This window comes from Anser brachyrhynchus (genome assembly GCF_964034855.1).
Source record: "Anser brachyrhynchus genome assembly, chromosome: 7".
In the NCBI taxonomy this organism is placed as follows: Eukaryota; Metazoa; Chordata; class Aves; order Anseriformes; family Anatidae; genus Anser; species Anser brachyrhynchus.
In genome coordinates, this window is record NC_137701.1 from 18,011,273 (window position 1) to 18,032,373 (window position 21,101).

General features: G+C 42.9%; 2 protein-coding genes across 12 annotated transcripts in view; both read left to right on the forward strand.

The window, feature by feature from the left end:
• Positions 1-296: 296 nt before the first annotated feature.
• LOC308198027 (cytochrome c, somatic-like) lies at positions 297-7,736 on the forward strand. 4 transcript variants are annotated; one of them, XM_080599553.1, is made up of 3 exons: positions 297-2,382; positions 3,695-3,871; positions 5,283-7,736. In XM_080599553.1, the coding sequence occupies exons 1-3, from the start codon at positions 2,361-2,363 to the stop codon at positions 5,429-5,431; spliced, it is 348 nt and encodes a 115-aa protein (XP_080455679.1). In that variant the 5' UTR covers positions 297-2,360; the 3' UTR covers positions 5,432-7,736. The 4 variants fall into 4 exon arrangements, with proteins under 4 accessions (XP_080455679.1, XP_080455680.1, XP_080455681.1 ...); XM_080599554.1 differs by having other exon boundaries at positions 303-439; XM_080599555.1 differs by lacking the exon at positions 297-2,382 and adding an exon at positions 2,390-3,158.
• A 1,480-nt stretch (positions 7,737-9,216) lies between these two features.
• The window catches only part of PDE11A (phosphodiesterase 11A), a 135,180-nt gene continuing 123,295 nt past the window's right edge, over positions 9,217-21,101 (forward strand). For 5 of the 8 annotated variants that reach the window (XM_080599490.1, XM_080599488.1, XM_080599492.1 and 2 more), the window contains exon 1: positions 9,217-10,125. In XM_080599490.1, coding sequence (XP_080455616.1) covers positions 9,355-10,125 — 771 coding nt within the window. In that variant the 5' untranslated portion in view covers positions 9,217-9,354. The other 3 variants (XM_080599494.1, XM_080599493.1, XM_080599495.1) reach the window with 2 other exon arrangements.

A 21,101-nucleotide genomic window follows, 5' to 3' on the forward strand; every position in this document is an offset into this window, starting at 1 on the left:
GCTCTCCAGCAGACCACCAGGGCAGCCAGCGTGTCGCGGCCGTGACCCGAGGACGCCATTTGCTGGGGGCTCCCAAGCCTGTGCCTTGCTGCACGCGGGGCCTCCGGCTGCCGGCCGCCCCCAGCCTGCTCCTGCCTGCGGCGGAGCTCGGGGGCACCTCCAGCTCGGCACCGGCCATTGAACACGCCCCGCGGTGCCCTGCCGCTGGGACCGTTGCGACAGTTGCGACATGGCACGACGCCCGCCGCCGCCCGCTCCCGCCGGAACAAACGGGAGAGGCGGCGGCCAGGGGCGGCCTGCGGCGGGACCGTTGGGCGCTGGGCGCTCCCCGGCGGCGGCACCGAGCCGGCGGCACCAGCCCCGCCGTCAGGGCGCCGAGCCCTGGGGGAGGCCTCGGCGCGGAGGCCCGGTTAGCACTGGCCAGCTGAAAGGCGACAGAGTAAGAGGGGGTCTCTGAAGGGACGCGGCCTGAGCAGAACTCTTCGGTTTACCTATTGTTTTCTGAAGTTTCAAGCTGAAAGATATTACCACTTAAAAATCTGTTTGGAGACAAATCAACGAAAACATTTTCTTCTTCATTCTTGATAAGGCACTAGAAGAAGTATGGTCCATGGGCTGTAATCGCACACTGGGCACTTCACTTTCTAATTACACATTGAATTTATTATTTTAAAAAAGGATGGTACCTACATAGTAATTTAAGTAGGGAAGCACGATCCTGTGGCTGGCTGTGGCTGCTCCTGTGCTGTGCTGTTGTCCCGTTGAGGCTTCTGCCCTGCCCGGCGCGGCCTCGCTTCGCGTGATGTGGAGTTTGGACGTGGAGTTTGGATCCAGTGTAACTGCTGACCCTGGCTTATGTGGCTGATGCAATTTGCCTTTTTGTGAAGAAAAACACAGCATTTGTTCCTTTCATATCGTGATTTCTTAAGTATCTTAAGTAGTATGTTCTATCTTCAAATTAGGGTCTTAGATTAAGAACTCAGACAAGAGTCTTCCAAGATACACGTATGTTAGGGCAGAGCGGCTGTGGCTGTCGTAGCTGGCACCTTGGCATTTTCAAAATCGTGCTGCTTTCCTGTTAGCACAAAACAGGATTTCCTTTTTTTTTTTTTTCCTGGTTATGTGAAAAACTTCTGCAAACAGGCTGTGGGATTCTGTGTTGTTTTCTCAGCTATGCCAGTTCCTGGCTGGTTCTCACTGTGTGCTGAAGCACTGCTTTATCTGCTAGTCAACCGTGCAGACTGCATGCGGGAGAAAAAAAAAAAAAAAACACTTCATTTTTTCTAGATAATTGGTGCCTGTTCACCACCAGCGGTTCTGTCAAGTAAATTTTAGCTGTTGTTTTATGAATGGATAAGGAAAACAGCATTTGTCTGCACTTTTGCAATTCTAGTGCACAGTGTGGTTATCAGTAACCATTCTAGAAGAATGAGGAAGGGAAGGGTCTCCTGTGATAGAGACTGTGCTGGTTCTTAAATAGTTCTGTGCTTTATCTAGATCTCAAATAGCTTGTTTAGATCTCAAATAGATTTCTAAAGAAGGTACAGATTGCTTTGGCAGAGATGGAAATGAGTAGTAAATACGAGTAGTAGTTTCTCTGCCACCAGACCAATGCTGCGTATAAAGCTCAGGTTCTCAGAGCTTCTGTCCAGTACTTTTTTCAGAAAGAAACATTCACCTCAGAAGAGATTTTTTTTTAAAGACTAACTTTTACTAGAATAAATATCAAAACCCTGTAGTGGTTGATGAAGACTCTTTTTGAATATATTCTCTAGACTATTAAATTTTTAAAAAGTTAGAACTGAATGGTAAAAAGTAAACCTAACATTGTTCTGTAAGTCAAACACAGTGTGAAGCACGAATATCTTATTGGGCAAATACAAAGAATCCACAGCTCCCTTTTATATAAAATTAATCACTTTATATTAGTGATTTATTACACATTGTTGGTTTAGTTAACATTGTCTAACATGCATCTGTTGAGTGATTTTTAATTGGCTGATCACTATCTATACTGCAGTGAATTTCTGTCATTACTGTTGTTTGATCAGGTTGATTATATGTCTTTGAATACTGTGTTTGAACATTTCCCAATTGGCATGTCATCATCAATACAATACGAAGTTGTCTTGGATACAGCAAACATTGTTCCATTCTTGCTTTATTAGACTACAGATAGCTTGCCTCTGATTGCATTGTTTAGCAGTTTTATTGATTGCATTCTCAAGTGCCCCATTACTGAAGTTGTATATCTACAATGACCAGACTTCATTTTTCAGGCCTTTATACATTGAAGCCATCCTTTTAATTCCTTCTATCTGGATTTGTTTGGAAAAGGTGTTACAACACATTTTATACTTATGCACAAAAGCATCCCTTCTGGTAAAGACCTAGTTCTTGTAAAATAACACGTTAAAACTGTTGTTTGTCATTGTTTGTTACTGTTTATATTCGGTTTTGCTTTTTTTTTTTTGTTGTTGTTCTTTTAATTTATCAGCTTTCCTGTCCAGCCCTCTGATTTTGAATTCATACTGTCTACAGATGTTATTTATAGGACCTGTAAGGGAGCATATTTAAAACAAAATATTTGTGAAAACAGTCTTCAACAAGTTCTGCATTTTTCATTACAATGATTTCCTGTCTAAATAACAATTTCAGCATATTGCTGTATTTGGTTCTCAAGAGTATTCTTTTTATTGTTTAACTGAAGACATGCTTATATTCACGTTGTTATAAAATAATTGCATGGTTTTAATAAATCCTAACAAAATGTATTCCTAAGTAAAGGGGAAGTAATTACAACTTTTCATTTTCCCATACTAGAAAAGCAAATGCTTGTACTTGGTTATTTTGATGTCAGATTACAGGACATTTTTGTAAAGTCCTTCTACATTAATTACCGTAGAAAATAACATCTAATCAATAAATATTAAGGTTATTCATCAAATATTTTAATGGTTACATTAATATGTTGTATTAGAAAACATTAAGCTTTGCATCTCCCTGTGGCTTCTTCCTGTGAGGTCAGGATGAGGTGCACCTAGAAGCACCTGGAAGGGCTCCTAGAAGTTTGGTTTTCTGGCTGGGAATAATCCTTGTGAATCTTCACATCTCTACTGTGGTGGCAGCTTCCTTCCTGCTTTCAAGAGATTTCCCGGGTATGGGAGGATAGACCGGAGTGAGGGATGTTTTGGATAGGTGATGGGAGTTGAATTCTACAGTTCTGGAGACATTCTCAGTAGCACTGTGACCCACTGGGAAATCCTGAGGTGCTGCTATGTTTTAAATAGGTCTTCTAGACAAAAGTACATTGACCTTTACTCTTACCATGGAAGTAACTCAAAGCTACCTTAACTTCCAAAGATGTGAGTGGAATATTCAGTATCCCTCAGAGATGCAGCAAAAAACTCATGATGCTTTTCCCTAATTGTAAGTTAGGTCACTTAAAAAAAAAAAAAATTAATGACCATCAACAACCAGATCGTGTTAAGAAACTTTGCACCTTAACGAAGCCTTATTGAAACTTAAATTCATAATTAAGTCCAGCTCAAATTTTCATTAGTTTGAGGCATATTATCTTTTATTACTGTGCAAGATGGATGGAGATATTTTCTAAAACTGCAGAAGGAGATGACAAATATAAGAGCGAACATTTCTATAACATTGTGCAATTTTATTTTAAATTTTTTGACAGAGCTCAAAATGGGTGATGTTGAAAAAGGCAAGAAGATCTTTATTCAGAAATGTTCTCAGTGCCACACAGTTGAAAAAGGTGGAAAGCACAAGACAGGACCAAATCTTTGGGGTTTATTTGGCCGCAGAACAGGACAAGCTGCAGGATTTTCTTACTCAGATGCAAACAAGAACAAAGGTAAAGCTAACAGATGACATGGATGAGGTGCAGTGCTGGAGAGAACATAGATGGGGAAAAAAAAAAAAAAAAACAAACATTTAGAGGTACAATACCAAGGCTTAATCACATTGAGTTACTCTCACAGCCATCTACTTTGCGTTACTATACATGAGTCTGAACTATAGTTTCAGAAACAAAACTATTCGTCCCCTAAATTAAAAAGAAATTCTTGCAGCATTTAGCATGGCAAGTCAGAATGTATATAGCTTCCCAGAACTCTGTAATATCAATGGGCAGATTTTCATTTCTGTTCCTTAAGAATGCTTCTAGATTTTGTTTGCTGGTCACTACCCTCTGCTGGCATTGTGGCGTGCTGCAGTTGTTTTACTCAGCAACGTTTTACTAAATATCATCACCTACTAGTAACTAATGACTTGCCTTGTGTATTTTAGTACAGTCAGTCTTGAAAGGTGATGGAGCACCTAAAAATGGAAAATAATTCTGTGTATTAATTTTGGGGGGTTGTTTTATAGATATTGTTTGAATATAAATTATATTTAAATCAAGCTATTAATTACAAATACAGTCTTGTTTTTTTTCTGGTTACTGCAGTGTTGTAGAATTTACTGACTTTTTATTTTCTTTTGATTTCTGGGAGCTGTTTTTTGACATTCACTTTATAATGGTAATTCCTTGGTGTGAAACATCATGTACTTCAACATCTGTTAATTATGGTTTTTCATTGAAAAATTAGTGAACAAATAATACAGATGTTAGTAGTAATTTTTGAAAGAAAGCTAACAAAGTGATATCTAAATCCACTTGAGGTAATGGGAAAAGTCAACTTTGGAGGACAGAAGATAAAATTGAACATGTCATTATGATGAGGTATTTCGATAGTCTTCAGCACAACAGTAGGCTTCTGTTGACAGAGACAGAATTTAGCTGTGTTGGAAGAAAACACTAATGCTTTTTCAGCTTCTGTGGAGATATTCCAGGAAGTGGCCATTGATTACTCTTTTTCTAAGGCCCTTCAGTGGAGCACAACTTTGATGAATTTAATGTTGATCTGCAGACACTCATTTTGAACAGTTGAATAAAATGATAGTTGTATCTTCTGGTTACTGGAATTGCAAAGATACATAGTTTAAAAGCAGTAAGTAGTTTTATGTTAATTGGCTCAATGACTTGCAACTCTTGATGCTAAAAAGGATTTGTGTTTGATTTACTAAAATGACTCGAACACGATCTACACCTTGTGCATTTTATATTATGCTACACTCACGTTCACATTTCTCTTGAACTGTGGGCACGTTATGTTCAGGAGCACCACCACACCTTACACTTTAGACCCTTGGTAATTGTTGTAAATATATGATGTTGGGCTAGCCTTGCAGTTTACTGTGGGGGTATTTTGTTTGTTTTTCAGGAGTTTCCTGGAGTGAGAGTACACTGATGGAGTATTTGGAAAACCCTAAGAAATACATTCCTGGTACAAAAATGATTTTTGCTGGAATTAAAAAGCAGAATGAAAGAGCTGATCTTATTGCATACTTGAAAAAAGCAACTTCTTCATGAAACATGGCTGCAGCAGCTGTAGTAACAGTGCAAATGCTTTTAATTTTGAGCAGCTGCTATGTCAGGTTTTAGCATTTTGATGTTTATTGTTCATTAGGGACTGGCCTTAGCAAAACCAAAGAAATGTGTGTTTTAAGATGCTGCATCCTAATAAATAACACTGAGAGGTGAGCATTATTTATATTGTGTCATGTAGTAGTTCATAGACCTTTGTGGAGTGCACTACAGGAAAATATTGTTCCTTTCTCTAAGGAGATCTGGGAGCCCAATTCTGCAACTAGTTATTCAAACACTGAAACTATTATTATCTGGTTGTGGCTACATAAGTAGGAAAGCTCCTATAAGTATTAGAACTGATGACTAAATTAAGTTTTTCTTTTGGAGAAAAGTCCTCAGTATTACCATCTGGGAAAAAAGGTACTATATGCAGTAGACAGGAGAATGTGACGTTACATTAAAAGAACACTGTATGAGGATGATGGAAGTGGAATATCAGGAATATCAGATACGTTTAGGGGACAAGGAACCTTTCAGTCGTTATGTTCACCTAAAAGAATCTTGAGATTCTTTTTGTTTTTTACGAATCTTCTTGTTTTAAAAATATAACCCTTCTCACTGCGTTGTTAGTGTTCCTTCATGTATTAAAACAGCATAATCATCTACCAGTCTTCTTTCAGAGATGTGGATTTTTTTCTCCGCTTGATGCTAATATATGAAGGTATGCTCAAACATGTAGGATGAATGAGGGCTGACTAGCTCAAGCAATTGAGATTAGTAATACATATTTTCATGGACAGTGGAGGATTGATGAAGGTGATTACAGCCCTCCTAAAACCTCCTCATGAATCTCTACCACTTGAATTGGGATTTACAATGTAATTATCTGTTTACACGAATGATTTTAAAATGATTAAAACAAAACTCTACTCAAGCAAGGTTTCCTTATGTCATCACAGAAGGGAGCATTAGTACAAAACTAATCGTATCTGTTCCCAGGTACTTATTTTATCAGTATTGTTCCAATGCTTGACAACTGTGGGCTTTAACTAGTTGTCTTACAGTGCTCCATAGAGGTGAATTCTGTTTTTAACTAAGGGAGTAAGAGTGGGGTGAAAAGTTCTGTGACACACGTGAATGAGTACCTGCTTTTCTTTTCTTTTGTACTCTAGCTGTAAGATACTTTCCACTTTCAATTTAATAGTTAGGACTTGTTCTATTGACTGTTTAGACAATTAAAGTACCTGCCTGAATGACAAAAGTTTTCTCAAGTGCTTTCCTCAATTGCGTTTTGAAGAGTGCTATGCCCCTGCCTTTCTCAATCGAGAAATAGACTCTGCCTGAGAAATGCACTGACACCTCTGCTTGTGCTTCGTTTAGAGCATCTGTATGCTTTGTGCCTTAAGAGACCAGGTGAGGCTGGCTAAAGCCTGACTTGCTGTCAGGCTTGGCGTTACGCATCCACACCGATAATAGGTGCATCATGCGTAAGGCGCATCGGATACACGCTGCCTGGACCTCACTGCAGCGTACCTGCAGAACTACGGCAGCAGCACAGCGAAATTGTGGAGCCAACAAAATCCATTTGTTTTTTGTCCCTCCCACAAAAAAGCTGTAGCTCATCTATCCCAGGCCCACACATGAATCTGCAGCCCAGAATACAGTGAGCTTGGTGTACTCATCCTGCAAAGGGAGGCATCCTTTGATGTGTGCCAGGATGCAGAGACAAGGGGTCTCTCCTAAAAGTCACTGAAGCACACCAGGCCAGGTGTGCTTCAGTGGCAGGTTTTACAGTGACGGCATGAAGCCTGCTCAGTTTACGGAACAGACAAACCACTGTGATAATCTTTGTCACATTTTGTCTTTGAAAGAGATGAGTGTAATTTGTACACAGATCTGGGGCTGCAGAGTTCTATACAATTAAGATATTACAGTAAATTGTTGTCTGTATACTTCATTCATTACTTCCTGCAGTCTTGACTCTTTTTGAGAAATTGCCAACATGCAGATTTTTGCTTTAATCAAAGCACGAAAACAAATACAGAAGTTAACTAAAGACACCACAAGACTGTGCGAAGAATTAAGGAAAAGGCTTGTTTATCCCTAACCTTACAGAAACACTGAATTGTTTTAAGTGTCCACGTACAGCACTGCTGCACGGTAACCATTTTGTACTAAAACCCTGGTGTGAGCGTTCAGGCCAAACCTCACTACACTGAGATGGTAAAAATCATTTACGCACAATTAATTCAACTGTACGTAGATGCCAGAGGGCCTTGCTTGAGAGATGGAAGTGTGTACCTGCCAGGCAGCTCGAACTATTTCTTTGTGCAAGCGGCGTGTCTGTGCCAGCGCTGCGAGAAAGCAAATGCCACAGGAAAGGCCAGGCAGGGGCCGGCGGTGCCCTGCGCGGGCGACGGTTCCACAAGCGGCGTCCCCGGGCTTTCTCCCCCAAAAAACAGCGGCGGGGGGTGCTCGAAGGGGGGCGCCCCCCGGCCCGGCGCGCCTGCGCGCCCCCGCCTCGCCGCGGGCCGGTAGCGGGGCGGCGGCCGCCTGCTGCAGCCGCCCCTACGCGGGGGGAGCCGGGCGCGGAGCGGGGCCGGGGGTCGGCTGAAGCCGGCGAGCTGCAGCGGGAGGCGGGCGCCTTTGTCCGCCGCTCCCCGAGCAGCCTCCGGGCCGCGGTGCCTGTCCTCCCCCCCCCAGCCCCGCCGCTGCTGCCCCGGAGGGGCTGCAGCAGGGGCAGGGAGCCCGGCAGCTCGGGATCCCCGCTGATCGCGGGTTTGCCCGTGTGTTTCCCCGGCCGCCCGAGCTCCCATTCATGAATTTCTGTGAAGCCGCCTTCATTCAGTCTGTGGTTAGCGCATGAAAGACATTTTTGACGTGTTAGGATCCATGACTCCGCGGTGTGTTGGTTGTGTGTGGTGTTTTTTTTTTTTCAATCGCCTGTGCGTAGGCATCGATTTAGCACTGAAACGTGCTCCACGTGCGCATAAAAATAACCCCGCTCCGGCTGCCTCGGTGCATGCGGCCGCTCTCCGTCTGGCAGCCGGTGCCGCAGGACCCCGCACCCCCGCCCGCAGCCGCGGAGCCCCCGGCCCCGACGGGGGGCGGCTTCCCCGCGGGGCCCCGCACCCAGCACCCCCGCACCCGGCCCCGCACGGAGCGGGATCCGAGCAGGGGAATTCAGCCGGTCTCTCCCCCAAGGGCTCCGCTTGTTCCGCCCGTCCTTTGAAGTGCTCAAGTGGCGCAAACGCTGCCATAAATTAACCCGCTGTAACGGGAGCGCTCGCGCTGCCTCTCCCGCAGCACCGCGGGAGGCTGCCCCTTCCCCGCACTCGCGTGGGCAGACAAAAGCCCCCACCCCCCCCCCCGTTCCCCGCTCCCAAATTGCCGAACGAGCCGCGGAGCACCCTCCCTCGCTCCGGGTCCCGCCGGTGCAGCCCCGCCTCGCCCCGCGGTGCCTCCCCCGGCAGCCGGGCTTGGCGGCGCCCCCGCCGCCCGCCGCCCCCCCGCGTCCTCCCCCCGCCCTCCTCAGCCTCCCTCCCCGGCGCTCCGCCGGCTGGGTTACGCAGCAGCCGCCGCCAGCGCTGGCAGCACTTGGCAGGAGGGCTTCGCCCCGCCGCTCCCGGAGCATCCCCAGAGGCAGCGCCCAACGGGGAGCCGGTCCCGGAGGGAGGGGGCAGAAGCGGAGGAGGGCCGGGAGCCGGGCAGCAGAAGAAGCACCCAGGCTAATACGCACGATACTACCACTAGTAAAGAGGGGCGCGAGGAGGAGGCGCGGCCCCGAGGAGGAGCCCTCGCCCCCGGGCAAGAGCCAGGGGCGGCGCTCGCCGGCAGCCTCCCTCCCTCCTTCCATCCCTCCTTCCCTTCCCCGCGCCCCGGGCGCCCGTCGGGGCATGGCCTGAGCCGCCCCCGCCGCCGGCACCATGGCGGCGGACGCCGGCCTCGACGTGGCGGCGGTGGAAAGTTTCCTCGACAGGCACCCGGAGCTGGTGGAGAAGTGGCTGAAGAGGAGAAACTCGGTGCCCAAGGCGCCCGCGGGCGGCCCGTCGGAGGAGCGGCGGGGAGGCGGCGGCGGCGGCGGCTGGGGCAGCGCGGGCGGCCCCGGCGGCGGGGGGCTGCAGCGGCGGGCGTCCCACAAGGAGCTGCGGAAGAGCTTCGCCCGCTCCAAGGCCATCCACGTCAACCTCACCTACGACGAGCATGTGCACGCCCGGGCACAGGAGCCGCTGAGCAGCGTGCGGCGGCGGGCCCTGCTGCGGAAGGCCAGCTCCTTGCCCCCCACCACGGCGCACATCCTCAGCGCCCTGCTGGAGTCCCGCGTCAGCCTGCCCCAGTACCCCCCGCCCGCCCTGGACTACAAGCGCTACCTCAAGGAGCACAACGAGCGGCAGTTCTTCCTGGAGCTGGTCAAGGACATCTCCAACGACCTGGACCTCACCAGCCTCAGCTACAAGATCCTCATCTTCGTCTGCCTCATGGTGGACGCCGACCGGGGGTCCCTCTTCCTCGTGGAGGGGGCGGCCGCCGGCAAGAAGAGCCTAGTCTCCAAGTTCTTCGACGTGCACGCCGGCACCCCGCTGCTGCCCTGCGGCTCCACCGAGAACAGCAACGAGGTGCAGGTGCCCTGGGGCAAGGGCATCATCGGCTACGTGGCGGAGCACGGAGAGACGGTCAACATCCCCGACGCCTACCAGGTAGGAGCCGGGCGGGCCCCCGGCTCCCCGCGGCCCCTCCTGCCCCGTCGGGGCGCCTCGGGGTCCCTCCCGCCGCCCCACGGTCTCCTTCCCTCCCTCCTTCCCTGCCTCCCTCCCTGTCGGGGCGGCGGGGCTCGCGTTTAGCCGCCCGCTGGGTTCCCCGGGAGCGCTCGGTGGCTTCACGCCTTTTCAGAAAGCCCTCTGGGATCCGCTGGAGAAAAGTTCAAAAAGATGCTCGCGACAGTGCCGGTGATTGTAGCCTTAAATCTCGGTCTCGCCTAACGTTCCCTGCCTGCTCGCTGCCGAAGTAATCTCCACCGCTTTCTAAAGAGCGTCTGTTTTCACCGGTGCATGTGCCCACTCAGACCGCATGGCGTGTATTTTCAAACCGCTTCCTAGGAGTGATAAAACCATCCCCGTTATCCTCTTGCGAGGAGTTCCCCCACCTTGTATTTTTACAGAGGCTTCGGCTTGAGTTGTGAAAATACAGTCCTGGCTTCAGGGCAAAAATTCTGACTTCAGCAGAGACAGAAGTGCCCTGTCCCGAGAGTGTTAATGCAAAACAGTGCATTCAGTTTACTAGCGTGAGATTTACCACCCTCTGTCTCAGTCCTAGGGGTTGTTTCTACTAGGTACTAGTGTGAGACACTACCAGCAATGTAAGATTCTGTAGAAAATTAAGAATCACAGGACTACACATTTTATAAATTAGCATCTTGGAAAATTTTAGAAAGGTGGGAGATGCATGTCCTTAATAATTCAGGCAAAAAACATTGTTCAATGTCTAACTTCACTCTAGAATAGTTCCAAAAGCAATGAACATTTTTTTTAAAAAAAAAAAAAAAGGATGATGCTTAATAACAAACCATACAAGGAAGAAACTTGAAAATAAGACTGGATAATTTTTGTTTGAAATACAGAAGAGCTGGGCTAAATGTGTTTTGGGCTGAATATTTATGTATTTGTCAACCAGTGAAAATTACTAAGCTCTTCACAGATACGGACCGAGAGGTTTCCAGCCCACAGAAAAAGGAAAGACTAGAGCTTGGCAAAAAGGCTGTAATAGTCAGCCTAAAATGACTGACTGTTGGATCACCTTTGAAAAAATCTAAGCTTGCTTTCTTAGTTTCTTTTTTCCTTTTCACCCATTATCCACTTTCTCTTACCATCTGATTTTTTTATAACTTTCTAAAACTGTACTCTTCCCAAAATATCAGCTCTTGGGGCCAAGCAGAAGATATTCTCAATAGTCTCAAGTGAATAAACAGATAAAGGATATCTGAGTTTGGTCGGGAAAGAGCTCTGTCTCTCTTAACTCTGGATAGATCCAGACACTTTTTCTTTTGGAGGTGAGAAAGCCACCGGGAAGGCAGGGCGTTTTTCTAGTCCTAAGGGACTGTTATTTTCCTTAAGTGTGAGTTCACTTTGCATTCCCTTGCCTGTGAAAAAGCCCAGCTACTTTAAACAGTTTGTTTGGCTGGTTCACAGAGAACAGTGAAAAACAATCCACGCAGTTGCCATTCCCAGTACTATTTATATTGTACTTTTGCCTGGCTTGTATTCTTTATAATCAATTATAATAAATAATACACTTTGTTGTATGTCTAAGCCTTAAGTACATTAGTTACTGTAGAAGGGAAAGTTCCGAGCCAAGTTTCTTCTGTAATTATATCTGTTGCAACTTCACCACTTTCCATGGAGTTACTTCTGAACAATTCTAGTGCAACAGAAACTTCAGACCTTGTAACATTAATGAAAGTTTTTCTTGCTAATAAAATGAGGGATATGCTTTCTGTTATGTTCCCTAGTTAGTACAGTTTATCTTCTCTTACCTGGCATGTATATAACCATTGTGCATCATTAAAAGGAGACCTTTCTAATTTAATAGTATAAAGAGCCCTAAGGAAGGCCAGTTATGTGTACGCAAAGAAGCTGTTCCACACCTGATCATTGTAGTGCTCACAATACAGCTCTTTAAAAATTAACAAATGTGATTATATGATTTTTGTCAGCATTGCCACTGATGATGGAAGTGTTTAATCAACCATCAGGTAAAAAAAAAAAAAAAAAAAGAGCACCACCAGGAAAATTTGTCAGGCTGACAGATGAAGTTGAAGAAAAAGAGGCAAGAGAGCAGCACCATTTTGTCCATTGAAGAGAATGTTTACATTGACAATACTTATTTGGTAAGAAAAGGGCTTTTTGTAATAGGTCAGACTAGCACCTCTAGATTAAAGGCTCTTTGTTTGTTTTTTAAATTAAAAAAAAATATATAGGTAAAAATACTTCAATATCATTAATTACCTCATTTACAATATTGGGAAATTTGTTTTATTATTGTGCAGCCATCTTTATTTTCTCAGAGCCTGATCAGATACTAGTTGAAGTGACTGGAAGTCCTATCAACCAGTATGGATTGGGTGGCCAGTTTGTGCACAGATTATTGCCAGCTACTACTGGCATTAATGAGACTTCATGGGAATAACATACACATTTAAATCCTGTCATGTCCTACAGTGTGCTTCATGCAGGCAGTTCCCTGTACCCCCATACAGAGTTTGATAGGCTTAGGAAGTTTGTAAATGATTTGCAGTGTCATTTTCAAAGATAGTGTAAGATTTTCAATTACACATTTATTTTTCAAACGAGAAAACATTTGAAATAATAGGTTGGGGCTTTTCCGTGGTTATTACTGTCAGTGGATCTGACTTTCCAACCCTGCTCACGTAAACTGAGTTAATTCAATGTGCATAGCTAGATACAAGATTTGGAATCAATATTATGTATTGAGGACTGTATCACAGTCAGGATTTTTTTTAATAATATACAACAACTTTGGATGCCTCATGGTAGTTTGATCTATGAAGTTTATGTGAAGTAATTGACCAAACAAATGTTTTGGAGGTTCACAGCATCAGAGAATTTGACAAATATTTAATTTATGGAGAGGTTTAGGTGAATGTTATACGACTGATTCAGAAATTGCTGGATTCATTCATGACTCAAAGTTTTATTGATTACATTGCAAAGCCATGTGATGAAAGTGAGGTTTTATAACTGTATAACAACTTGTAATATATTTGATTTAATCTGTAAGAGTTAGTACTACAGAATTTGTCGGAACAGGAATGGAGATACGTACTCTCTTTGCATTTTGGAGTCGGTCTAAAACTCTTTATCCTGGAAGTAATCTAGTTGTAGATTGGACTCCTAGTAAATTTAAGTTTTAAAATATGGCCTTGGATTCTTCCCTTGTATTAATTTTGGGAAGCATTACTGACTCCTTATTCTTATGCAAATAATGTGGTATGTCTTGAGCATGTGTGTTTGAAGAATCAAACACCATTATACTGGCAAGGAAATTAGGACCCAAGTGTCCTTTTGAGACTCCTTTTAACAGAGCATAGATGTAGACTTTGCACTTGGGTATGAAATGTATTAAATATATTGTGAGTATGTAGGCAGAGGCAATGTTAAACCTTTATCTGCAGGTCTTATGAGTTGTTTAAAAAATTCACTTTTTTTTTTCTTTGCTATTTAAATCTGTGTATTTTTCATGTCATCCCTTCTTCTTACAGATCTTCTATGACGTTCAGCTGAGGCTCCTGATCACTTCTATTTTGTTCCATCTTTTAGAGTATCACTTAAATGAATTAAAAAAATAATCACAAGGAATGTTTGGTTATTGTTATAATTTAATCTGTGCAAAAGTTTGGAGATAATAGCGTCCCACATCCTTCTAACTAGTGAAAAAATCTTACTCTTTAGAATAGTAAGCATACATCAGGAAGCATTGAAAAATGTTTGGCCGTTTGCCAGTGTCAGCTAAAAAAAGTTTTCTGTATACCTTATGTTAAATTTGGAATTTAAAAAATAGCTTTAAATAAAGATAAAATGGCTTACCAGATGGATGTTTTAATAAAGTGGGGAAGAAAAGAGAGAAGAAGTATTAAAAGGATTTACACTAAGACATGGGTTCTTGGGGGCTGGAGAAGGGTCAATAAAAATGATCAGAAATGATTTTTCAGAACAGCTCAAGACTTTAACAAGAATAATAGCTAAATATTCTAAAATATTTAACTATAAAAACTAAAATAAAGCAAAACAGAAGACATTGATCTCTTCTCACTGTTTTCTCTGTCAAGTTTAGGCCAAGTGGCATACAACTACTGCAAACACAAACTGTTAGAGGAAATCTTAAAAATCCCTGATCACCTGGGTATAGGTGTTGAGATTGTGTCATTTTTACAGGAACTCTGGGTGACCTAGGAGCATTCATTTTCTCCTGCTTGTGTTGGATGGTATTACAATTACAGAGTTAGTGCTTACAGGTGCAAACTCCTTAGCCTGGCTTTTCCCAAGTAAGAGCTGTTGGCATAGGTGGTGATGAACAGATGGGAACCATGTTATCGCACAGGTTAACTGCTTCTTACTATCAGTATTAACAGTGCATCTCTTTCCATTTTAAAGAGCAGCTACAGCATTCCTGTGAGGGTTAGGTCCTGTGGGTTGGAAGCACTTAGGAGCTGCCTTGATCAGCAGTGCTGGAGCAGCCGGCACTAGCCCTTGCATGTATTTCCACACTGGCTCTCAGCAAGAACAGAGGTTGCTCCTCAGAGACCACAAAACATGGTAAGCAGACAATCTCCATGTAATACACAAAAAAAATGAGTTAGAACAACTTTTACTGTGCATTAAACATGACTAGGAAGCACCACAGGGAACACGAGAGATAATTACAACAGTAAAGAACTAAATTGCTCTAACATGCTCTCCAGGAAAGGGCACCCCAGTCCACCATGCAAAATGTAGGAAACATTAAAGTTATGAGTCTCTAGGAAGTGACCTTTTGCTATCCACAGCTGAGAGCCACAGCAGCGGCCGCGGAGGTAGGGAGGCATGGCTGCTGTCTATGTGAGGCGCTCAGAGGCCCCTGCACCTTATTTCACCTCCCTCGGCCTGTGAGCCTTCTCAGGGAGCAGTTTCTGACTGAAATGTAAAACTTCCTGGGCCGTACAACATGCTGGTGCTGGTGACAGGTACCGTGTGATGGAGCAAACCCACCTCTCACATGTCTGTGTGGAGCAGGCCAAGTTACCTCATGGGCCAGGATGGCGGTCACCTGTCCACCATGGCAGGGCCAGCTGCTCCCACCCAGGTCATCGCTTCATGGCTGCTCAGCACCTGGGCATGCCTTCCTTGTTGTCTAGAGACAAAAATCAGGTGGTTGGCAGCAACTGCGTGCAGGGTGCCCAGGTGGACCCTGTTTAATGCAAGTCCACACAGTCCTGAGGCAAAAAGCTAGGCCTGGAACCTGCCCCCTGCTCATGTGTAATGAGTTTTGCGATAATTTGGTGTTGCTGGGAGGTTATAAGCGGTGGTGCGGGTCTTATGCACTTAAAGTGAGTGTGGAAGCATGTTGTGCTGCCTGATTTTGGTGCTGGTATGAGGAGGTGCTTGGGAGGGGTACTGCTTCCCGGGCAAGTCTAAGTGTGGAGGACTTCAAGGTATCAACAGGTTGGTATTTTTTGTTCTTTTTTTTTTTTTTAATCATTTTTGTTATTAAATGTGTGGCCTGTTTTCTTATTGACCTCACAGAGCAAGTACTTGGTGCCCTGACACCTTTGGCTACCAAAAAAAGTGTGGTGGTCATGACAGCCTTCTAGCTCTCTTTTCCACAGAATGCCCATGGGCTAGTTCTGTCAGGCTTTTTTTTTTTTTTTCCTGTCAAACTGACATACTTCACCAGCATATCAGTTAGCTAGCCTGTTTATCTAAAGACACAAACATTTTTAGCTTACTTTTCCTCAGCTCCTGGTAAAATTTCCTCACAACATGAGCGGGAAACTGGTCCCTCCCTGGCCTGTGATTCCCTAGGAGTGCAGGCATGCCGTGAGGTAAAGAGGCTTTGAGTTGTATGATGGTGTACTTTGAGGCCAGGAAGGGGTGTGGTTTTGAATACAGGTCTGAAGCCTTTTGATCTGCTTGTATTACCTCACTATAAAAACCTCACAGATTTTAATAGTGAAAAAATAAAATTAGGGAGGCTCCAGGAAAAACCTCTGAATACTCATCTGGCTTCACCTCGTGCTGGAGTCTATGGTGACTTAAAGGAGCAGAGACAGTTGCCTCTTGCTTTCCTTCTGTCCCAAGTAGCTTGCATTGGACACTTGGTACAGGCCTCATTACTTTTTGAGGAATATGTTCTGGAAGCCAGCAGCTACAAAAAAAATTTGCCTTGGGCTGTGGTTTCTGGATTACTGAGTACAAGTCTTCTTGAGTGGTCTAGTAGAGATACTGGTATGATGTAGAGGGAATAGCAATCCAGATTATTCCTATCTGTGGCTTTTTGTGCCCTCTCCTGTGATGTTGCCCTCTCTTGTTAGTGAAGTTCACTGTTTCAGCTAGAGGTGGGTTCTGAATCTCTTCAGTGAGTGGTTCTTTTTCCTTGTGTATTAGATTTGTTTTAATAGGGAGGAGGTAACACTTGTGTGTGGGGAGTGCTGTTGGAATCCCTGCTTCTGGAAGGGCTGACCTGGATTTTGTCTCGTTGCCATTCTGTATTCTGCTCTGCAAATTAACTGCAGGGTCTGCTTCTACCTGGCTGCAGCTGATACATCTTCTGGTGGTCCTCTCCTGGTTCTGCTTAAACTGTGGAAAAGGCAGGGCCTGTGAAAGTGGGAAGGAGTATTTATCCCTTTGTTTCTGTCCTCCCTGGTGAAACTGATGGCACAGGTGAGGCTGTGCTTCTCATCACTTAATTTGGAGTTGCTGTCCTTTAATCAGTGTGGTGGTTTGGGATGCTTTTTTATAGATAGGCTGTAGGAAATTTAACTAAGTTTAAAACACTGAAACAGAGTATATAGAAATGCAGTCTAAGCAGTTAATAGCCTCAACTTTATGCTATGGTGTAATATATGATACAGTATAAATATGATACTTAAAGACATTATAGATTTTTAATGTTTTTCCACTTTTCTGGGGTTGCTCTATCTTAGTAACTTCATTACAGGTCTTCATATCTCATTTTAGAAGTAATGAGCAAGAACTCCAGCCAAACGAAAAAGTAGACTTAATTTCTTTCTCATTAATACAGCTCTCTTATGAATGTCAAATGCTTCATTTTCTCCACACACACACACTGCCCTGTAATTCTTACATTCTGTGGAGTTGCTTATGTGTGGGGAAAAAAAAACAAACGTGACTACATGCAAAAGGAGAAGATAACATGTCAGTAAAAGAGTTGGAGTAGAAAAAGAACTAAAAAGAATGAGGATATACATGAACTAAATGTTAAATGACAATCACTTATTTAAAATAAGTGAGAATAACTTCATGAAACGAGAGTTTAGAGGATAAGTTAGCACTGCTACACCACTAGTTGAGTACAGAAACGATTTAAGATTGTTGCTTAGAGCCTTGTGAGAATTCAGACACAACTTCCTATTGCTGTCACTGATAAAACTAGCTGAAAGACAAATTTATGTCACTACTTTTATAGTCATTTAGCTGGCTTCACTACCCCTCCTCCATTAGACAGATCTGACTTTAGTTGCACTCATGCTTTATTGCTCATTATCACTCATTTGTTTAGGTAAATTCTGTACTTATGTTAATTAGAAAAATGAATATCTAATGTATATTTAGTGCATGGCTGTCTTTTGCATACACAGTTATTGTTTGTTGTTTTGTTAATTTTATTCATGTACCTAACTAGAAAGATGTTCTAAATGATGTGTGTGTCTCTAAGAACATTATTTGAAGAAAAAAAATCATAATCTCTCAGGACAGAAGAGAAATATTTTCCATCTGTATGGCATGCTGCATTGTGGCAGTGCACCGTAATACAGTTCAATTATCTATTTGATTACAGTATGTCAGTGATGGTAAAAATGAAGGGTCAGATTCTGCAGTTCTAATTTTAGCAGAAATCCCATTACAAGAACAAGACTGAATTAAGCCTTTAGTTTTGCTTGGTAAAGGATTTTGCTGTTCTGTTCGATTGGTTTTCAATTTTCCAAAACAAATGGATGTTACTTTGAGTTATTTACATTTGTATGTTATTGTGCTCTTTTTCTATGGAATAGCAGAATTAAAACAAGCAAACATACATGCATTGTTACATAAGTTAACTCGTTTTACTTTTCTGCAACAGCCCTATTGACAAACTGAAATATAAACAGCTTGAGCTCATGGATCAGCAGAGTTGAGTTAGGAGGGTAACAGCAACTGTGTATGATCTGTGATTAATGTCTAATGTCCCTACAGTACACCTTTGAAAATGAGTGTGGCTAAGGTTAATAACACTGCCGGTTTGTCACAATAACACTTTAAATTTATTATTCAAAGATCTTATTATACTACTTTAATTTTTAAAATATATATATAAATATAAAAATATAAAATATATAAAATTAAAAAAATCATCCTGTATGTTTGGGAGAATGGCACTAAATGGCTGACAGTGAGGCTGGCATGATGTGGGAACACGTGGTGGTGCAGCTGATTCCCAGCAGTGCTTCAGCATGCCCACTACATACAAGGGCACGGAGAGCCACTGTGATAGAGCAAGCAGTAGTGGGTGTGATCTCTAAATATTTAAAACTACAGGAAAAAATTATTCTCTCTTCAAGTTTCTTCTTTGATAAAAATGCAGACAGAGCAGGAATGCACAGCTGTTGTACAGGATCAGACTACAACTTAACTTACTGCAGTGCGATCAGCAATCTAATGTTGGTTTGTCTTGAAGGAAGAACAGCAAAACCATTTTGTATTGGACCTGGGTAATGTTGTCCTGCAGAGGAATCTTTTCTTATTCCTGCTGTTGATCAGCTCAGACTATGAAGCATAAAATGTGATTATGTTTATTAACTTGATATTCATGTCTACAAACTTGATAATGCTTATGAAGACATTTTTTTCCTTTCTCAGAAAAAAATTACATATACTATTTTCTCTGTTAATTTTGTGCCAGTGCTTGTGCAAGTAGTCAATGTGTGCTGTTATTTGTCTGTTGTCTAACTAGTAGATGAAACTGTGGTCAGAACCGGATATAGATGATATAATGCATCCCCACCAATCAAAATAAAAAAGAAGGCCCAAACAGACACATTTAACAATAAAACACGAACTTTATCATTGCAAGTGAACTTTTTTTTCCCCCAAGAAAGTCAATAAGTCTTATGTATTTTTCAGCTTAAATTATATATGGACTTAGATTTAAATCTGGAAGTTAAGAACTTTAAGGGCCAATGTTCCCTACTCTTTTGGGGAATTGTTTTGGGAGTGAAGAAATAGTTTGCTGAGCTGTTACGTACTTTCTTATCTGTTTTATTCATTTTATCTTATAAGAAATATTGCTGTCGTATAAATAGTAAATAACTCGACTATGTGCTTATTTACTTGGGAGAATTAGGTTTTAGATGCTGGAGAATGACGCTTTTGTTCTCCTGCTGCCTTTGTCTCTGGGGCCTTAGGGATCTGGGGGGAGATGGCAGGAATGGTTACAGCAATCCTTACAAGGAAGTCTCTTCAGAGATTGGTTTACTTAGGTTCTGCCCCCCAAAAACAAGTAACTATTTTCAACAAGGTTTTGCCCATATCTACTGCAGTGTTTTATTGCTTGGTTTCTGTTCCTTATGTACTACAGACCTTGCACTGTGTGTGACTTTTTTTTTTTTACCTTAAAGAGATTATCTAGAGCAGATGCCTTCATTTATTTACTTTTAATTTGTATTTTGGCTTTGTTATGCTTTGAGTCTGGATAATATGCTGTCTTTTGGGTTGTTCTTTTCCTATAAAAGCTTGAATATTGTTGTATGCTCATAGGAAACGTGATCAAGAAATTGAATAAATCTTTCTACTTCTACAAGTGTCAATGCTGCTGCAGCCTGGCTTCCTGTAAAGTCAAGGAATAAGGATATAAAGATTCATTTTCTTTTCCAAGTTCCAAGGGCTATGTTTAGAACTGTACTTCTGCTAACAATTTGTGAACCTCCTACTTAAAATCAAACTGAAATCCAGTTCTTTAACTTTTACTCAGAAATTAAAACATTCTTTATTACCATCATAACTTATTCCATGACTTTAAATCCCCCCCCAACACTGAAGTTAGATTAAGAACAAGAACGCAACAGTTGGTTTGTTTCAGGGGAGTTATGGAGGCTCCCTGTGGCCTTCAGTGGAAGGGTGCTTCATGCTAGCTTTTTTGAAGAGTTTATTCTAAGTTGGGAATCATTAGAAAATGTCTAGATGCTGTTAGTGAGTGACGGAAATAATGACTTGTTAATGAGATTTTCACCTCTTTGTGGTCAGCATTAATTTTTTCTTAGAGTTCCTCTAAGTGTAGAGGTTCAGTTCTCACAATGATCAAAGACTGTTATTTTGTGACTACAGATCCATGGCCAATTTGCCTTTGCTCTCCAAGTAAAGAGGACTGGGCCTTAATAGGTTTCTTTGCACTTCTAATCCTATCAATAATACAGCTGATCAACTTTTTTCAGTCCTTGCCCAATATTTTTATAGCTCTCAGTCAGATTTACAAATTAATCTTATGAGTACAGAGGTCAGACCAGAGGACTTGAGACAGCTCACGGTGATGGGCAGTATTTTGAGTTTTCAGCTGGTATGATGAAGGGTAAGGGATCTAGAAAGGTGAATTTGAATGTCCTACATCACTAAGATGTCCTTCTGCTCACAGCTGCTGTTCCAGGCCCTTGCATTTCTGATGCTTATGTTCTTGATCACTTTCAGGCCACCCTTTTAATGTTATTCACACAGTTACAGAAACTAGAAACTTAATGTTCCTTAATGAAGGTTGATAACATTTATGATTCCAGAATGTAACTGTCTGTACCCTAGTTTAGCCTTTTATAGAATAAAAGCATGAAACTTTTCAGCAAGTGTGAAAGAAACATCTTTAATGTCCAGAAGAACTGAGACTGCAGTGTTACAGCTCCTACAGCTGGAAAAACAAG

Bases quoted from the DNA above. Each gene is read 5' to 3' on its own strand.
- LOC308198027 (XM_080599552.1), top strand. From the start codon at position 3,631: ATGACAAATATAAGAGCGAACATTTCTATAACATTGTGCAATTTTATT. The intron at 3,872-5,282 runs GTAAAGCTAACA...TTTGTTTTTCAG, and splicing joins AGATGCAAACAAGAACAAAG to GAGTTTCCTGGAGTGAGAGT.